This window comes from Hylaeus anthracinus, unplaced genomic scaffold (assembly GCF_026225885.1).
Source record: "Hylaeus anthracinus isolate JK02 unplaced genomic scaffold, UHH_iyHylAnth1.0_haploid 11994, whole genome shotgun sequence".
Lineage (NCBI taxonomy): Eukaryota > Metazoa > Arthropoda > Insecta > Hymenoptera > Colletidae > Hylaeus > Hylaeus anthracinus.
The window spans coordinates 13,107,732-13,122,447 of record NW_026534341.1 but is presented as its reverse complement, the minus strand read 5'-3'; the positions used below and the strand labels follow the sequence as shown (position 1 = coordinate 13,122,447).

General features: G+C 33.6%; 2 protein-coding genes across 2 annotated transcripts; one reads left to right on the top strand and one right to left on the bottom strand.

Annotated features, from left to right (window-relative positions):
* The first annotated feature begins 1,116 nt into the window (after window positions 1-1,116).
* On the top strand, window positions 1,117-5,435 carry LOC128888615 (CUE domain-containing protein 2-B). The gene is made up of 5 exons (XM_054145653.1): window positions 1,117-1,248; window positions 2,033-2,122; window positions 2,236-2,572; window positions 2,674-2,847; window positions 3,214-5,435. Exons 2-5 carry the CDS (start codon window positions 2,034-2,036, stop codon window positions 3,472-3,474), a joined length of 861 nt encoding a protein of 286 aa, XP_054001628.1. The 5' UTR covers window positions 1,117-1,248; window position 2,033; the 3' UTR covers window positions 3,475-5,435.
* A 1,492-nt stretch (window positions 5,436-6,927) lies between these two features.
* LOC128888535 (chromatin-remodeling complex ATPase chain Iswi) lies at window positions 6,928-11,748 on the bottom strand. The gene has a single exon (XM_054145490.1). It carries the CDS (start codon window positions 11,578-11,580, stop codon window positions 8,548-8,550), a length of 3,033 nt encoding a protein of 1,010 aa, XP_054001465.1. The 5' UTR covers window positions 11,581-11,748; the 3' UTR covers window positions 6,928-8,547.
* Between the last annotated feature and the right edge of the window lie 2,968 nt (window positions 11,749-14,716).

The following is a 14,716-nucleotide window of genomic DNA, read 5'->3' as shown; positions in this document are numbered from 1 at the left end:
ACTTTACAAGTTTTTGTATTAAGAAAGTAAAAATTGATCGACCTAAAATGGAGTTATAGTGAAAAAAATGTTTGTTATAATTTGTTTTCAAAATACGTAAGCGAAATAAAAAAAACGTACTTTGATATATCTTGTATTAGTAAAATATTACGAATTGTACCACAAGAATATAAAAAAATTGTAATGCAGATAAATGTAAATTGGTATGAAATATTGATTATCGTAGTTTAATAACTAAAAGTATATTTCTCATGTTTCGTGTTTTAATTAATTAAATTAAATGTAATACAAATTCTTTATCTATACATATTAGACACAAACATTGTTTTCTATTTAATAAGGCTCCTTTGAAAAAGTTTGGAAGCTACTGACTTGGAGTCTCAAAATGAACGGCTATAAGTAAACATATATAAATTCTCAAAAGAGAAACAAACTCTTTCTAACCTCACTTTTTAATTTCATTGTATTTTGCTTTCATACATTATTCATTTAGTATCATTTTCTTGTCACTTGCATATCAATCTTCTAGTTTCATTCCTTCCAAACGTTCCACATTCAAATTATACATACACTTCTAGAGTGTATATATAATACGAATATTTCATCATATTTTATTTTGCATTTCATTTTATGCTAATATTCGAGTTCTAACATCTATAACAGTATTAATAAAAAACAATTAATCGATGAACTTGAGATGAACTTGTATGTGAACTTAAAAAAATGTTGTACTTTAAATGATACATAAATTAAATTAGTTCTTCAATTTCATCGAAATAAACAGAGGTTAAGCTGCTTTGGGTTACTTTATGGATTGATATTTAAAATACAACTAAACATCATTTCGTGCCTCTCTAATTTTAATAGAAAATTGTCGATATAACCGTGCCAATATAAATGAAATTTCTATGTTCATTTTTTTGTAATGCAATATATGTATTATACTTGTGGTACAAAGAAGTATATATTTTTTAATTTGCTATGAACGTTGAGTGTTATTTTATTTCGTGTAAGAGTTCATTCATCTCTAAACAACATGTATATAGGTATATACTTTCATTACTAAAATTCTCATTGCAGAAATTGCTGATTTGATCCCGAAGTAGGTCGCGAACTGTGATGGCGCCACATTATCATCACCCCTCCCCTTACCGAACTGTCAAATCGAGGAACGTTGTTTGTATACGAAATTTTCAGTTTTCAGTCTTAACTACGGTCCGGGGGCTTCGAGCGAGTGAATAAGATCAGGTTCGTACTCGTCTGCGTTTTTATGACGGAATATATCAATGTTAATTCGCGGTGTCCTTCCATTTTCACGGGCGAATGGAAATCCTGAGAATTGGAGTTGACCGGCGCTGCTACTACCACCTTTCCTGTCAATTTCTCCTTGTCCTTTTTCCATTTCTCCTGGCCACCCTTTTTCTCATACATTTTTTACTTTTCAACGCGGTAGAAGAAATAATTTTTTTCTCTCTTCTCGCACAGACCCAAGACCCCGATGCAAATTCTTTGTTCGATGTGATTTCGCTACGAGCTCTTTGTTTTCCGTTTTGCCTTATTTCTCTTAACCTAACTGGAAAGCAAATCACTGAACCGCGAGTAACTCAAAACTAAAATTATTGAAACAAAGTTTCGATACTGACGGACCCATTGATTACTTTCGATTCGTCGACACACGTTAATGTGTTAGTCTGTAAATTAAACGATTCGAGCTCGCTTGTATCAGAATATTCATTGTCGGTGAACATATATTTAGCGAACTGTTCGGATCAGTTCGATGCCGCGATTAAACGCGATTGAAATGTATATATAAAGTTTTTCCATGCTTCGTGAAAATGTTCATTTGTTTCTACATGAGTTTTTTAATATTTACACTTTTATCTATAACAGTGTTATCTGTTAGTAATTTTAACCATTGTTAATTGTATACTATAAACGATCTTGTTGATATTGGCTGCAATATTTCACTGTCTAGAAAATATTCTGGTAAAACTAGATTTTTAAATAAGTTGCTTGAACGTAATGATTCCAGGATGAATCGAACAATGGATGAAAAAGAAGAGTTGGTGAAAAAGTCCTTATTTAGTTTTGTGAGAAAGGAAGTGCCTACTGCCCAATTAAGGTAACAAAATTGAGATGGTCTATATTATTTGTAGTAATGTGCAATACGTTGAATTTAAATACATGTAGTTTTATCTTGTCTTTCTGTAATAAAAAAAATATTTTTTTGTTCAGTTTAATAGATGATATTGTCCTGAGTTATGTAGTGAGTATGGTAGAAGAAAATGCTCTTGAGGATGATTTGGATGTTGATGGATTGTGTGAAATGGTCTCAGCTTGTCTTCCTGAGTTTTCAAAGATTGAAAAGGAAGCAGTATCCAAGTGGCTATTGGATGTCGAAAGTAAATTACGACAAGAAAGTAAAGAAACTGAAAATTGTCAGCCTCATGATCCTTTAAGTCATATTAGTTTGACTGCATTATTACCTCCTGGTACCCAAAGTATGAGAGTTCATCATCTCTCAGAAACAAGTGATGCTGGGAGTGATTCTAGTGGAGAATACTCCTCAGAAGTAAGTTTTTTTTTCATTTTACAATTTATCATCTATTTCACATTTTAAGAAAAAATTTAATTTGCTAACTTGCTAAAAAACTAATTTCTTTGTTTCATTAGGAATCATTTTGGCATCAAGTAGCACTTTTGCAAGAAATGTTTCCAGCAGCAAGTCTGGCAGAGGCCAGACACTGTTTAGCAGTTGCTGGTGGAGATATAGCAAAGGCAGCTCAGCTTGCGCTTCATCGACAGGAAGCAGGGCAGAGCATTGTCAGTAATCCTACATTTTTAACTGTAAGTATTATATCATTTAAATTAAATTATTTTTCCTCCCCAGAATGGCATCAATTAAAAAAAAAAAAAGTAATACCTGCAATGATTACAAAATTTCAAATTAAAAAAAATAACGATCTATCAAATACACATCAGTGTCGTGCAAAATATAATTAATGATTATGATTAACTTTTAAAGATTACAAATTATTGATTATAAATGTATGTTTATGATTATTGATTTATCTGATAACTGTGAGTAATTATTAGAAAAGTAATCACTGTCCAACTCTACATATGCACGCGCATAGATTCTTACAGTAGTGAAACGGTTAATTATCAATCATAAGTTAAACGACATAAAATAGCTTAATTATCTTGTGACAGCCGAACGCTCGCAACAAGGCCAGAGTGAACGACGAGGAACTGAAATCACGTATCATTGCACGATACAGTTACGTCGATAGGGATGATGATTCGCGTGAGCATCGTCCAGTCGCTCCGAAAACAGAACCGAAAAAGTTAGTGCGTTATCTCGATAACAAGATTGTGAGCGTAAAAGGTGAACGCTATACCGAAGTGAGAAGGGGTGGCGAAGAGGAGGATGGCAATGAAGGTGGCAGGAGACGAGGTCATTCCCGGCCGTAACCAGTCCCTTTGCCTCCACCCCCCGATCCACCCCCTTGGAGGCATCTGATTTAAGATAAAGCTTTTACTTAGACTCTCTTCTTGCTTATAGAGGAATACGGACAGGGTGTTGAATTCTTACGTACGCAGCATTAACTTTTTGTTCCTTTTCAGTTAAATTTGTCTCATCCAGTCACTATTATCAATTTTAGAGATATCTTTTTATTATTCTTTTTTATGCGTGATATTATATTTATGTGATCTAATGCAAGAGATTTGTAGCATTGGAAACCGCAATCGCGCAGTGTACCGTTTACAATACGAAATCATAGAAATTTGTTCTGACGACGGTACAGTTTGCGAGTACTACATCGCAGTATAAGTACCTGTTTAATGTATACTATTTAATTTACTATTGAATTTTGTTTTAGTTTTCTGTCGAGCGTACAATGGTCACAAAGATAATGTATCCATTATTTGGATAATTTGTAAATGATAAAATTGTAAATGGTCAAATGAACAAATCCCGAAGGCAATTTATTTTTGTTCATATTTTAAAATTTTATTTTATATTTTATTTGTAAATACCTATAGAAAATGAATTTCTATTTATTGTCTTTATAAGAATATAACGTTTGCATTACCATGTTTTCATACGGAATTCATTTGCAACATAAAATGTGACTAATGTAAACTCGACTTTTAACTTAAAACTTACTTTTCTCGACTTCATATAAATAATTATACTTTGCATTTTTACCCATGCACTCCTTCGGTGTCAAAATAACATGCATTTTTGTTTTAATTTATTAAGCATATTGTGTGTCTCATTACGTTTTTTTTTTTTTTTTTTTTATTAGTGAGTACTGTACGATTGTTACATTACTGTTATTATTAAGTCAATGAACACGTGCTAATATCTGTTCAAGTAGTTTAGGATTGTATATTTTATACTATTAGAGTAGAAAACTCAGTTGATTATTTTCAAACATTATCGAAACCAAGTGAAGATCCCTCTCCCTTTTTCTCTTACCATGTATCTAATGATGTTGCATTTAAGGACGTTAAGATAATAAGTGATATATCCTTGCGAGAGAAACAATTTCTTGCAAATGCGCTAAAAAAAAAACACTAAATACAACAAAAACTTTAGGAATTTTTATGTGCACATTTACTTGAAAACGTCACGAAATTCAAAATGAATACCATTCCAAGCATAACCAGTAATAACGAACTATAATATAATTAGAGTTCATCAAACAATACAGTGTTGATTGTAAAGGTAAACATTGTCTCTGTAATTGAAGTAAACTGTGCGCATACTAAATCTTTTAGTATACAAATTATTATCGAATTGTAGGTTTCGGATAATGAATTTTAGTAGATGTATTAGGTAGGCAAAAAATATATTAGTGTAGGTGTGTGTATGTGTGTGTATACATATATATTCACATGCACACACGCATACATGTACTAGATATCTGAGCGGAATAAAATTTGCTTACCGCGCCATATAATTTACCAGTATTACTATTGTTATTGCTATTATTGCAAACTTTAAAGTGTAGGCAGATGTAATCATTAAAATATGTATTAGGATACTAACACGTTGAGTGATGTACACTCAACAATTATGGTGGAGTGCGTGTTTTGACAATGAATCAATAGAAACACCAAATTGTCATGACTAAACACTGACTATCATTGATGCAAGATGTGTAATTATATGAAAATATAAATTTTGTATTATCATATTTTATTTAGGCCCATTGTTGTATTATTCGGTCACTGGTATTGTTGAATTTCATTTACATTCTTTTTTTATATTATTTTATGAAGGATACAATGTACTGTTAATATATTTGTTTATAGTCTTTCGGTTTAGCAATTGGATTTGCTTAATAAAAGAAACAAATTTGTGAATACATTATAATGATTTTCAGTTGGGCCAATCCTTGCCATAGATGATTATATGAACTATAAATGAGTCATATTATTTTTAATAATTATAATTATAACATGAACAACACTGTATTCGCTGTAAACTAAATGTATTCTACTGCCAATTAATCTCAGACGGAACATTGTTGCTCTAAGATTTCCGAAAGTATGTGTAATAGAATAAGATAGAAATATTAAAAATAAATAAAAATATGAAAAAAATAGTAGAGAATAAGTAATCACCATGAAGTGGAGTACTTTAGTTTCCTGCGAATTTTCTGTACATCCTTTAATCTAACATATATGTGTATTTTGATCAGCAATATTGACTGCACCTATGATCATTATGTGTAATTTCATAAAAGTGTGTTATTAATATCATATAAAACTTAAATTTATTAAGATATATTTATATACATATATCTTCTTTTATATGAAAATCAAAGTCTAATTATTATTGTTTAAAACCATAGTTCTGTGGTTTATTTTTTTTTTTATTATTTAGAACATGACATAAATATTGAATCCATTTAGTAATATTTCACCGATGATAAAATGATCTTCCTAATTAAGTGATTCTAAAAGAAATCGACATTCGTTTAAATGGAATTTTCTTGTAATTAAAAAATAACATTAATTTAGGTAACATTGAAGTATGATAACACCAAATACAAAGTATGTAATTAGAATATTATATCCCGTGATGATATTAGCGAACTCCGGGGCCTTACAAAGTGATTCAACAAAATTGCAAAAATAGTCGTATTTTACTTTCTCATACACAGATTTTTCATTTTCCATGATATTAATGTACGCAATGTAAAAATCAGACACGCAAAATGCATAAAGACGTCAAACAAATGTTAACTATTTTTGTTTCTATACTCGTATTTCCGCGTTGTACAAGATACTTTCGCAATTTTTTATATATATAAAAAAAAAAACGAATCAAATAGTACGAATTTACGAGCTATTATGACCACACATTTGTGAATACCTTTTTACTTGTAAGTGTGTTATAGTTACTTAATTTTTTATAATATCATCTGTTTTCTTAGAATATTCATAAGATAATACAATAATTATATCAATTAAAATATTTTCAAAATTGTAATTGATTATAATTATAGTTAATCATTGTATTGAGCTAAAAAAAAAAAATCGCTACCTTGGTTAATAATTATAAATTTTGTTGACATAATAAACGAATGGTTTTCTCTTTAATTGGACTGTTGTAAGTTTTGCCACGATAATTGTATAATTTATACGAAACTAGAATTGTTTGTTAACAATTCACTGTTTTTATACATATATATTTTTTTGGTATGAGTAATAAATTTTTATTTCTATGTGAATAGTACCTAAGCACACTATTAATGAGAATGAAGAGTAAGTAGAAGTCCTGGTAGAAAGGATGTTAGCTTAGAGTTATGTTTTATGCGTCTAAGTACATACGACGATGTGTATGCGATTACTTTTTTTAAATCTCTGTACAAGGGGAGGGGGGTGAAAATCTTTTGAAAATGTACGATCTGTATTGTATCGAGTATTTATTATTTGTGCATGTAATATGCATTTTATAAAAATTACGGATACCTATTGTCCATCGAGTACCCATTTAATAATCGACTTAATTTTGAACATCGTTTTGTTTCTAAACTATCAAGCAATACATTCGCTATTTATGTATTTAATATATATGTATCGTTATTACTAATAATTGTGCGCTAAGACTCGATTTAGGAACAAGTATTCCCATTTATATTTTTTCCTTGCTTATGGGTAAGGATTCCGAAATTCAATAAATATAACTATACAAAAAGAACATGGATTCATTTTCGTTGGAAAACCTTTTTCTTTTCACGCATTTCTCCCACTTCTATGAGATTTCGTATGAGGGTAATAATCAATACAGTTGGCACAATATCAATTGGCCACTCAAGGCCATTTTCCTAACTGTATATCACATTAGGTACGACTTTTATATTATGTTAACAACCATACGATGTAGGGGGGATAGCCCCTTTTTAATGACCTTCAGTTTCAACGGCTAGTTGATTTTGTACCACCACAGTAAAACACCAATATACATAGATGTTTCATATGTTACGGCATACGGTGTTTTATTCGTAAAACGAATTACAATGCCTTTGAAATCGTAACAAATAAATAATGTCGTTCACGTAATATTGCATTACAAGTATTCTCGTGTAAAATTAAATCAAGGTACGTTTGTATCGTGTGTAGTACATACATATGACAGGCGAGTGTAACATTTTCGTAATGATTAATAATGAAGTATAATATATCAATCGGTTCGTTTTCATTTAATTTCAGGAATACCAAGAGGAGTTACTCGGACGTACACTTGTACCAGGCGATTTCTTTTAATCTATAGATAAAACATATTTCAAAGGATCTGTATCTGTAGTTTGATTGTGAGATGGGTGGGCGTATTTCGAGGGCACAAGGTATAATTAGAATTAAAAAATAAAATCCGAAACGAGACTGAACTCCACTTTTGCAAAGTTCCATTTACGACAACATAAGCGACCTTCAATTCTTACATTTTCAATTTTTCAATTCTACACAGTCTCTAAAGTATATTCGTTTACACATTTGAATGAATCACGTTGTGTATGTAAATATAAAACGCTGTTGTTTGATGTTACGTTACAAAACCTTATAAAACCATTGCAATTTGGTTACGTCCGTTGCCAGCAATAAATAAGTTCCTCTATCTATTGTTGATCTTTTGTTTGAAAAATGTCGAGTAAGGCCTGTTAATAATCGTATAGAAAAATGTAGATTGGAGAAAACGGAATAAGAGCAAAGCTATGACGGATACCGTTCACTTGAACTTTAACAATGGTACTATTAAGGCAGGGTTCTGGTTTGTTCAGATGAGAAATCAATTCTAATAATTGTTAAGAATAAGAGATTACCACTCAATATTTTTTTCAATTATAATTTAAATAGTATGATCTTGTTTTCAAAGTAGTTTTTAAAAATCCTCCAATTTATCATCCAACATACCAGAACCCTGCCTTAATGTTTCAGAGGAAAATAAATGATGGACAGATAAAGAGAATTATTGTAGTTAAGTCCGTGCTCTATAAAAGAACAGTCGAAAAACTTTTCACAATTTGACTCTTATTTTTTCTTTTTTCGTGGCTTATCCTGTGGCGCCGGTAGATTCTCTTGTTTCCGTTTAGATGCTGGTTTCGCACCGATACTACCGCCCTTCTTTCGCCTTTCTTGTCTCTCCCGTTCCTCGAGTTCTTGATTCTCGCGTTCTATCAACGTGATCAAGGTATTGCATCGTCGCTGCAATTCTAAAGCCGTACGCGATTTTACGAACCAATCGAAACGAAATTGGGGAGCTGATCTGACTGTGGCGCGAAGCTCCTCGTAAACGTTCTCCTTGTCGAAGCCTAGTTTGTGTAACATGCAAACGAGGAACCGATCCTCCTCCTCGGTATAATTTTTTCCCTTGTTTGTTCCGTAGGCTATCCTCAATTGATGAAACGGAGCACGGTACCTGGCCATCTTGGCGTCTAGAGCTTTTTTAATTCCAGCTCGTCTCTGTATCTTCGCCTCTCCGCGCTCAATTTGAGCCATCACCCTGTCGATGTCTTGCAACTCGTGGCAACGTTCCCAGAAAACGGCTGAATACTCCATCACCTCCTCAGGCGTCTTTCCTTCCACCTCCTTTGCAATATTTTCGATATCGTCACGACCGTACTTCTCGTTCGCCTTTATGAACTGATTGAAATCTCTCTTGGTCCAATTCGTGAAACCTCGAGTGAGCAGTTTCTCCTTCTCCGCGATTTCCTCATCGGACAATGGTTGAGCCTCGTCTATTTTACGCTGTTCCTCTTTTTGAATTCTCGCTGCATCGGATCCAAGTTCCGGATTTTTCGGAACTTTGTATCCTACGGTTTGACGGAAGTAATAGATTTCTTGATCGAGCAACTCGAATAATCGTGGCGGGAAGAATTGAAAGTCCTGAACTATTGGCTGCTTCGGAGGCCTAGGTGCCTTTGGAGCTTTTGGTTCTGATACTCTGAGAGCTTCCCTGAAGTAAGCGTCGACCGCGTAGTTGGCTTTACGCTCTCGTTTAGGCGGTTCTATCCAATTACCAAGCCCGAGAATCTTTTGTTTTTCGCGGTAGTCCTCACCTTCGAATTGATATACCGAATCCGTGGGTGCATCTACAGTGAAGTTACGCAGAGACGATTCGCCCAAGCTTTCGAGCTTCTGCTTCATCTCCTCAGTTTTCGCTTCACCTTTTTGTAGAATGGTATCTATGTCTTCATCCGTGATAGCGCTATCTTTCGATGCAAACACTTCGTTCGCGCCATGCCTGATCATGTTTAGCATTTCATCCTTGTTCAGTGCTGTTTGCTTCGCATCGACTAATCGTCCTTGTTGAATAACTAATTTGTCTAAACGCAGTTTAACTTCCGCGCGCTCTACAATCTTTTCTTCAACAGTATTTTCTGTGATAAACCTGAATACACGGACTTGTTTTTGTTGGCCTATACGATGAGCTCGATCCATAGCTTGGAGATCCATTTGCGGATTCCAGTCAGAGTCATAAATTATAACTACATCAGCTGTTGCTAAATTTATACCTAAACCCCCAGCACGCGTCGACAACATAAAAATGAATTTCTCGCTTCCTGGTGCGTTGTATTCATTAATTTGACGCTGCCTGTCCTCGTGTGCTGTATTACCATCCAAACGACAGTATTGAAAACATCTCCAGTGGCAGTAATCTTCTAAAATATCCAACATTCTCGTCATTTGACTGAATATAAGTACCCGTGATTCTTGTTGTTGCAATTTTGGTAACAATTTATCCAATATCACCATCTTGCCACAATTATAGACGAGATGTTCGTCGGTCGTGTAAGGGGGTCCAGGTTCCGCCCCATCGAACAAATAAGGATGGTTGCAACATTTGCGCAACTGCATCAAAATATTTTGTAATCTCATTTTCTCAATTTTTCCGGCGCCGTTAACTATGTCTATGTCTTTCATGAGTACTTTAGTGTACCACTCTCTTTGCATTTTGCTAAGACCAATGTAAACTTTGATTTCTTTTTTTGGTTTCAGTCCTTTTTCGACTTCGGATTTCAAACGTCTTAAAAGAAACGGTCGGAGAACTGCGTGTAGTCTCTCAACCAATGAATTATCACCTAAGAAACTATTAGTATTGAACCAAGAGTCGAAATCGTCGGAACTATTGAATACATCTGGCAATAGAAAATTGAGCAAGGACCACAGTTCGTGCAGATTATTCTGCAGTGGTGTTCCAGTTAATAACAGACGATTAGCGGTTTTAAATTCTCGTAAAATCTCCGATAACTTTGATTTCTCATTCTTTATCCTATGAGCTTCATCAATTACCATGTAACGCCAGTTAAACTTCTTGAATACTGATTTTTCTTTTATGACCATTTCGTACGATGTTACACAAACATCCCATTCCCCAGGCATCATGACTTCTCTGATAAAGGTATTTCTAGTTTCTGCATCTCCAATGAGGCAGACTGCTCTCAGGGTGGGACACCATTTTTTAAATTCATTCATCCAATTAGCCAAAGTTGACTTTGGAACAATAACTATATGTGGACCAGGAATGCTTCTGAAATGTTTCATATAACCGAGCAAAGAAATTGTCTGCAAAGTTTTACCAAGACCCATCTCGTCTGCCAAGATACCGTTGATACCGTGTTCATACAAGGATATCATCCAATTTAAACCACGTATTTGATAATCTCGTAATTCACCAGATTTGATGTAATGTGGTGACGATTCAAAACGTGTAGTAGTTGCTACATTGGCATTACTTTCTGCTAATAATTCTTCGTCCTCTTCTTGTTCTGTCTTACGGTGCCTGTGATCAACAATATCTGGTTTCACTGGAGCTTCTGCCGGTTGCTTCCTGGGCCTGCCAGCTTTGACTTTCAAAGGACTTCCAGCTTTGTCCTTCTGATTGTTAGTCATAAAATGGGAAAATATTTCAGTCTGTTTCAGTAAATAATCGAATCGCTTACTTCGATCGGTTTCAAGTTTCGTTTCAAAGTCACCACCACGGGACGACGTGGTCTCCGCCGATGATCCATTCGAATTCTCTCCTGTGTCCCCTGCATCTGGATTTTCATCCGTCTTCGACATTATCTCTAATTTCAGAACTACCGTTCGCGAGTAGTAATGAAATTCTAGTCAATTCAACGTTCACGCAAAACACGTACTTGATTTACTAACCACAATTATTTGTCTCTTAAACACCGGTCTGCACCCTGACATTCACAAACGCACAACACCAATAGTCGCCATATTGGATTGCGTTATCCCTCCAAAAGTATATTGATAGGTTACAACTGCCATCTATAATCATGCGGTAATCGCGCGCATATTTAAATGTATTTCCACGTATATGATCACGAGTCAGATAATAGAAATTTTTATAGGGATAGCATTATTAGGTTAAACTTACATACTGCATTATATAATATAAATTATATAAAAAATGTTTAAATATAATTCGAATTAATAGCCATCTAGCGGTGAATAAACCGAATTAAAATTCCTACCTGCGATCAGCGCACCACCGGGAAAACGCCCAAGTTTGTCCTCGAATAGTTCCTATTTTTACTGCTAGATGGCACCATTTACATGGATTTTTACCGACACTATGGTAATGTATCGACATTGATTAGAAAAGCGCGCGAAAATTCGAAAGACCGTAATTTGAATTAATTATACGAACATGAAGTGCAATTTCTTCTAACATTTTTCAGACGTTTATTAAATAACTATGAATACGATCAACCATATAACAATTTCAGTTGCGTGTATTTGAAAGCTAATAGTATATAGTGTATAGTGAAACAAGGAAAATGTACATACATATATACAAGTGACAACCCAGATAGCACAGTACTGGACGTTCGGGACGTCCTATGGACGTCCAGATAACGTCCAAACGTCCCCTGAACGTCCTGTGAACGTCCCGGTTACATCGTAGGACATCGCTGGGACGTCCAGCGTGGACATTCTATGTACGTCCCTCCCGACATTTCCAGAACGTTTTCTGTAAAATTGAGATTTAAAAAAAAATTAAATTTTAATTTTATATATTTTCTTTTATTTGTTGGTAGATTTTAGTTTACTGTATTTATTTCTTGTTACTGGATTCCATGAAAACGACGAACACGTCTTTCAATTTTTAATTACACCTCCGGCGGGATTCGAGAACTCATGAGTTTCCGATTATAACGCAACCTGCTTCCTCACTTACTCATGAACGCCTTTAACGAACTGATTCATATTTTAGGCTTATATAGTGACTCACATTAATATTCGGACACCTTTTAAAACACAATTCCTTCTTTTGAAATTGGTTTAAATGACTTGAACTTTTTTTTTGAAAAGTTGGAAGAATTAATTTACTAGGTAATTCTGAATAGTTCCAAATATTACATATCATATCTCATCTCATTCCTAATATTGAATAAACATTTTGTTTTACATGTTCAAACATATATTCTGTTGCGAATATTAGATAAACATGCGTTTTATCTACGGAAAAAAATATTCTGTTGCGAATATTAAATAATGACCGTATACCCAGATAGCACAGGAACAGGAACGTCTTATGTACGTCCATGGGACGTCCGGTGCTATCTGAGATAATAATATTAATTAATTAATTAATTAATACTAATTTACAATTGTAAATAGTGTATTTTATATTCGGAAACAAATATTCTATTCTACATATTGAATAAATATTATATTATAAAGAATATTAATAAATAATATTTATTTTGTTTAAAAAAAAGTATTTTTCCTTAAATCTAGAAAGTTCAGAGCGGACATCCCTGGGAGGTACAAAATTTAGGTCCCATGGAAGTCCTAAGGACGTCCGACAACGGACGTCGGACGTTTGGACGTAAACTGGACAAAAAATGAACGTCCATGGGACGTCCGGTGCTATCTGGGGATTCAGTAAACCCAGCAAATAAACATATAAAGAGAAATTGTATTTTACGATTTTATGGGTGTTCGCAAAAGAGAATAAGCAAAAACACTAAATTTTATTCGAAATCTGTTTATAACTCGCAATAATTGGCATGCAAGTCCCACTAATTTTTATTTTTGAAACTAAACATCGAATGAATAAATTGTAAACATAATGAAAGTTTTATCTTTTGATTCTCTATAAGGTGAAATTTTTAAAAAGTTGTTGAATTTAAAAATTTCACCCATCTTCTATGGACGATTATACATATACGTCCTTCGCAGTCAAAGGATTAATATTTAGCCTCCTAATGTGGTTTTTCCCTTTAAGGGTGTATCCTGAATTAGGAGGTCTAAAAAAAAGCGGTTTTTTGTCAATTTTGTTAGGATGGAAAAAAATAATTAATTCTATCGAATTTTTTCTCATATTTTCATACATATTTGAGTAGTCTGTACCAATTTTTTCAACAAGAAATATCCAAATTGAGTCGACTGTGACGCACATTTGTAGAGCACCTCACAATTAAAACCCATCGGCGAGAAAGATGCAGGCCGTAATTTTGGTTTGGCAGAAAAAAACCAAAAGAAATGTTCATTTTCATACATTTTTCTTCTATGTGAACTAAGAAAATTCATACAAACAAAATTTTAAACAACTTTTATATCAAGTTAAAGTGATTTTTTACACCCAAAGAATTCGTTCTTTTCTTCAAACTTGCAGTAATTTCACATTTCACCATTTTTGCGGGTTTTTCTTAGTTCACATAGAAGAAAAATGTACGAGAATGAAAATTTATTTTGTTTTTTTTGTGTCAAACAAAAATTACGACCTGCATCTGTCCCGCCGATAGGAGGTTTTTATTGTGAGGTGCTCTACAAATGTGCGTCACAGTCGATTCAATTTGAATATTTCTTGTTGAACAAATTTGTACAGACTACTCAAATATGTATGAAAAAAGGATAAAAATTTCGATAGAATTAATTATTTTTTTCCATCCTAAAAAAATTCACGAAAAACCGCTTCTTTTTAGACCTCCTACTTCAGGATACCCCCTTAAGTATCCATGACAACTAAGCTGACAGGTGTATTATTAAAAAACAAAAGCTTAAAGTATCTTTTAGAAAGCCCTTTAGCTTCCCATGTTAAAGCATATTGTAAACGTAAAAAATTCCTGATCTAATTACCATACTTACCATGAATTGATCTTCGCTTTTGGACGGAATACGTTCATCGATGTCGTTTCCTAGACGACGGAACCACGCGTAACAGGCAACAAACAATACACTC

Excerpts from the sequence above, each read along its gene's own strand:
- LOC128888615 (XM_054145653.1), top strand. The coding sequence starts at position 2,034 with ATGAATCGAACAATGGATGAAAAAGAAGAGTTGGTGAAAAAGTCCTTA. Across the intron at positions 2,573-2,673 it reads GTGGAGAATACTCCTCAGAA|GAATCATTTTGGCATCAAGT; the intron begins GTAAGTTTTTTT and ends TTGTTTCATTAG. Across the intron at positions 2,848-3,213 it reads GTAATCCTACATTTTTAACT|CCGAACGCTCGCAACAAGGC; the intron begins GTAAGTATTATA and ends ATCTTGTGACAG.
- LOC128888535 (XM_054145490.1), bottom strand. The coding sequence starts at position 11,580 with ATGTCGAAGACGGATGAAAATCCAGATGCAGGGGACACAGGAGAGAAT.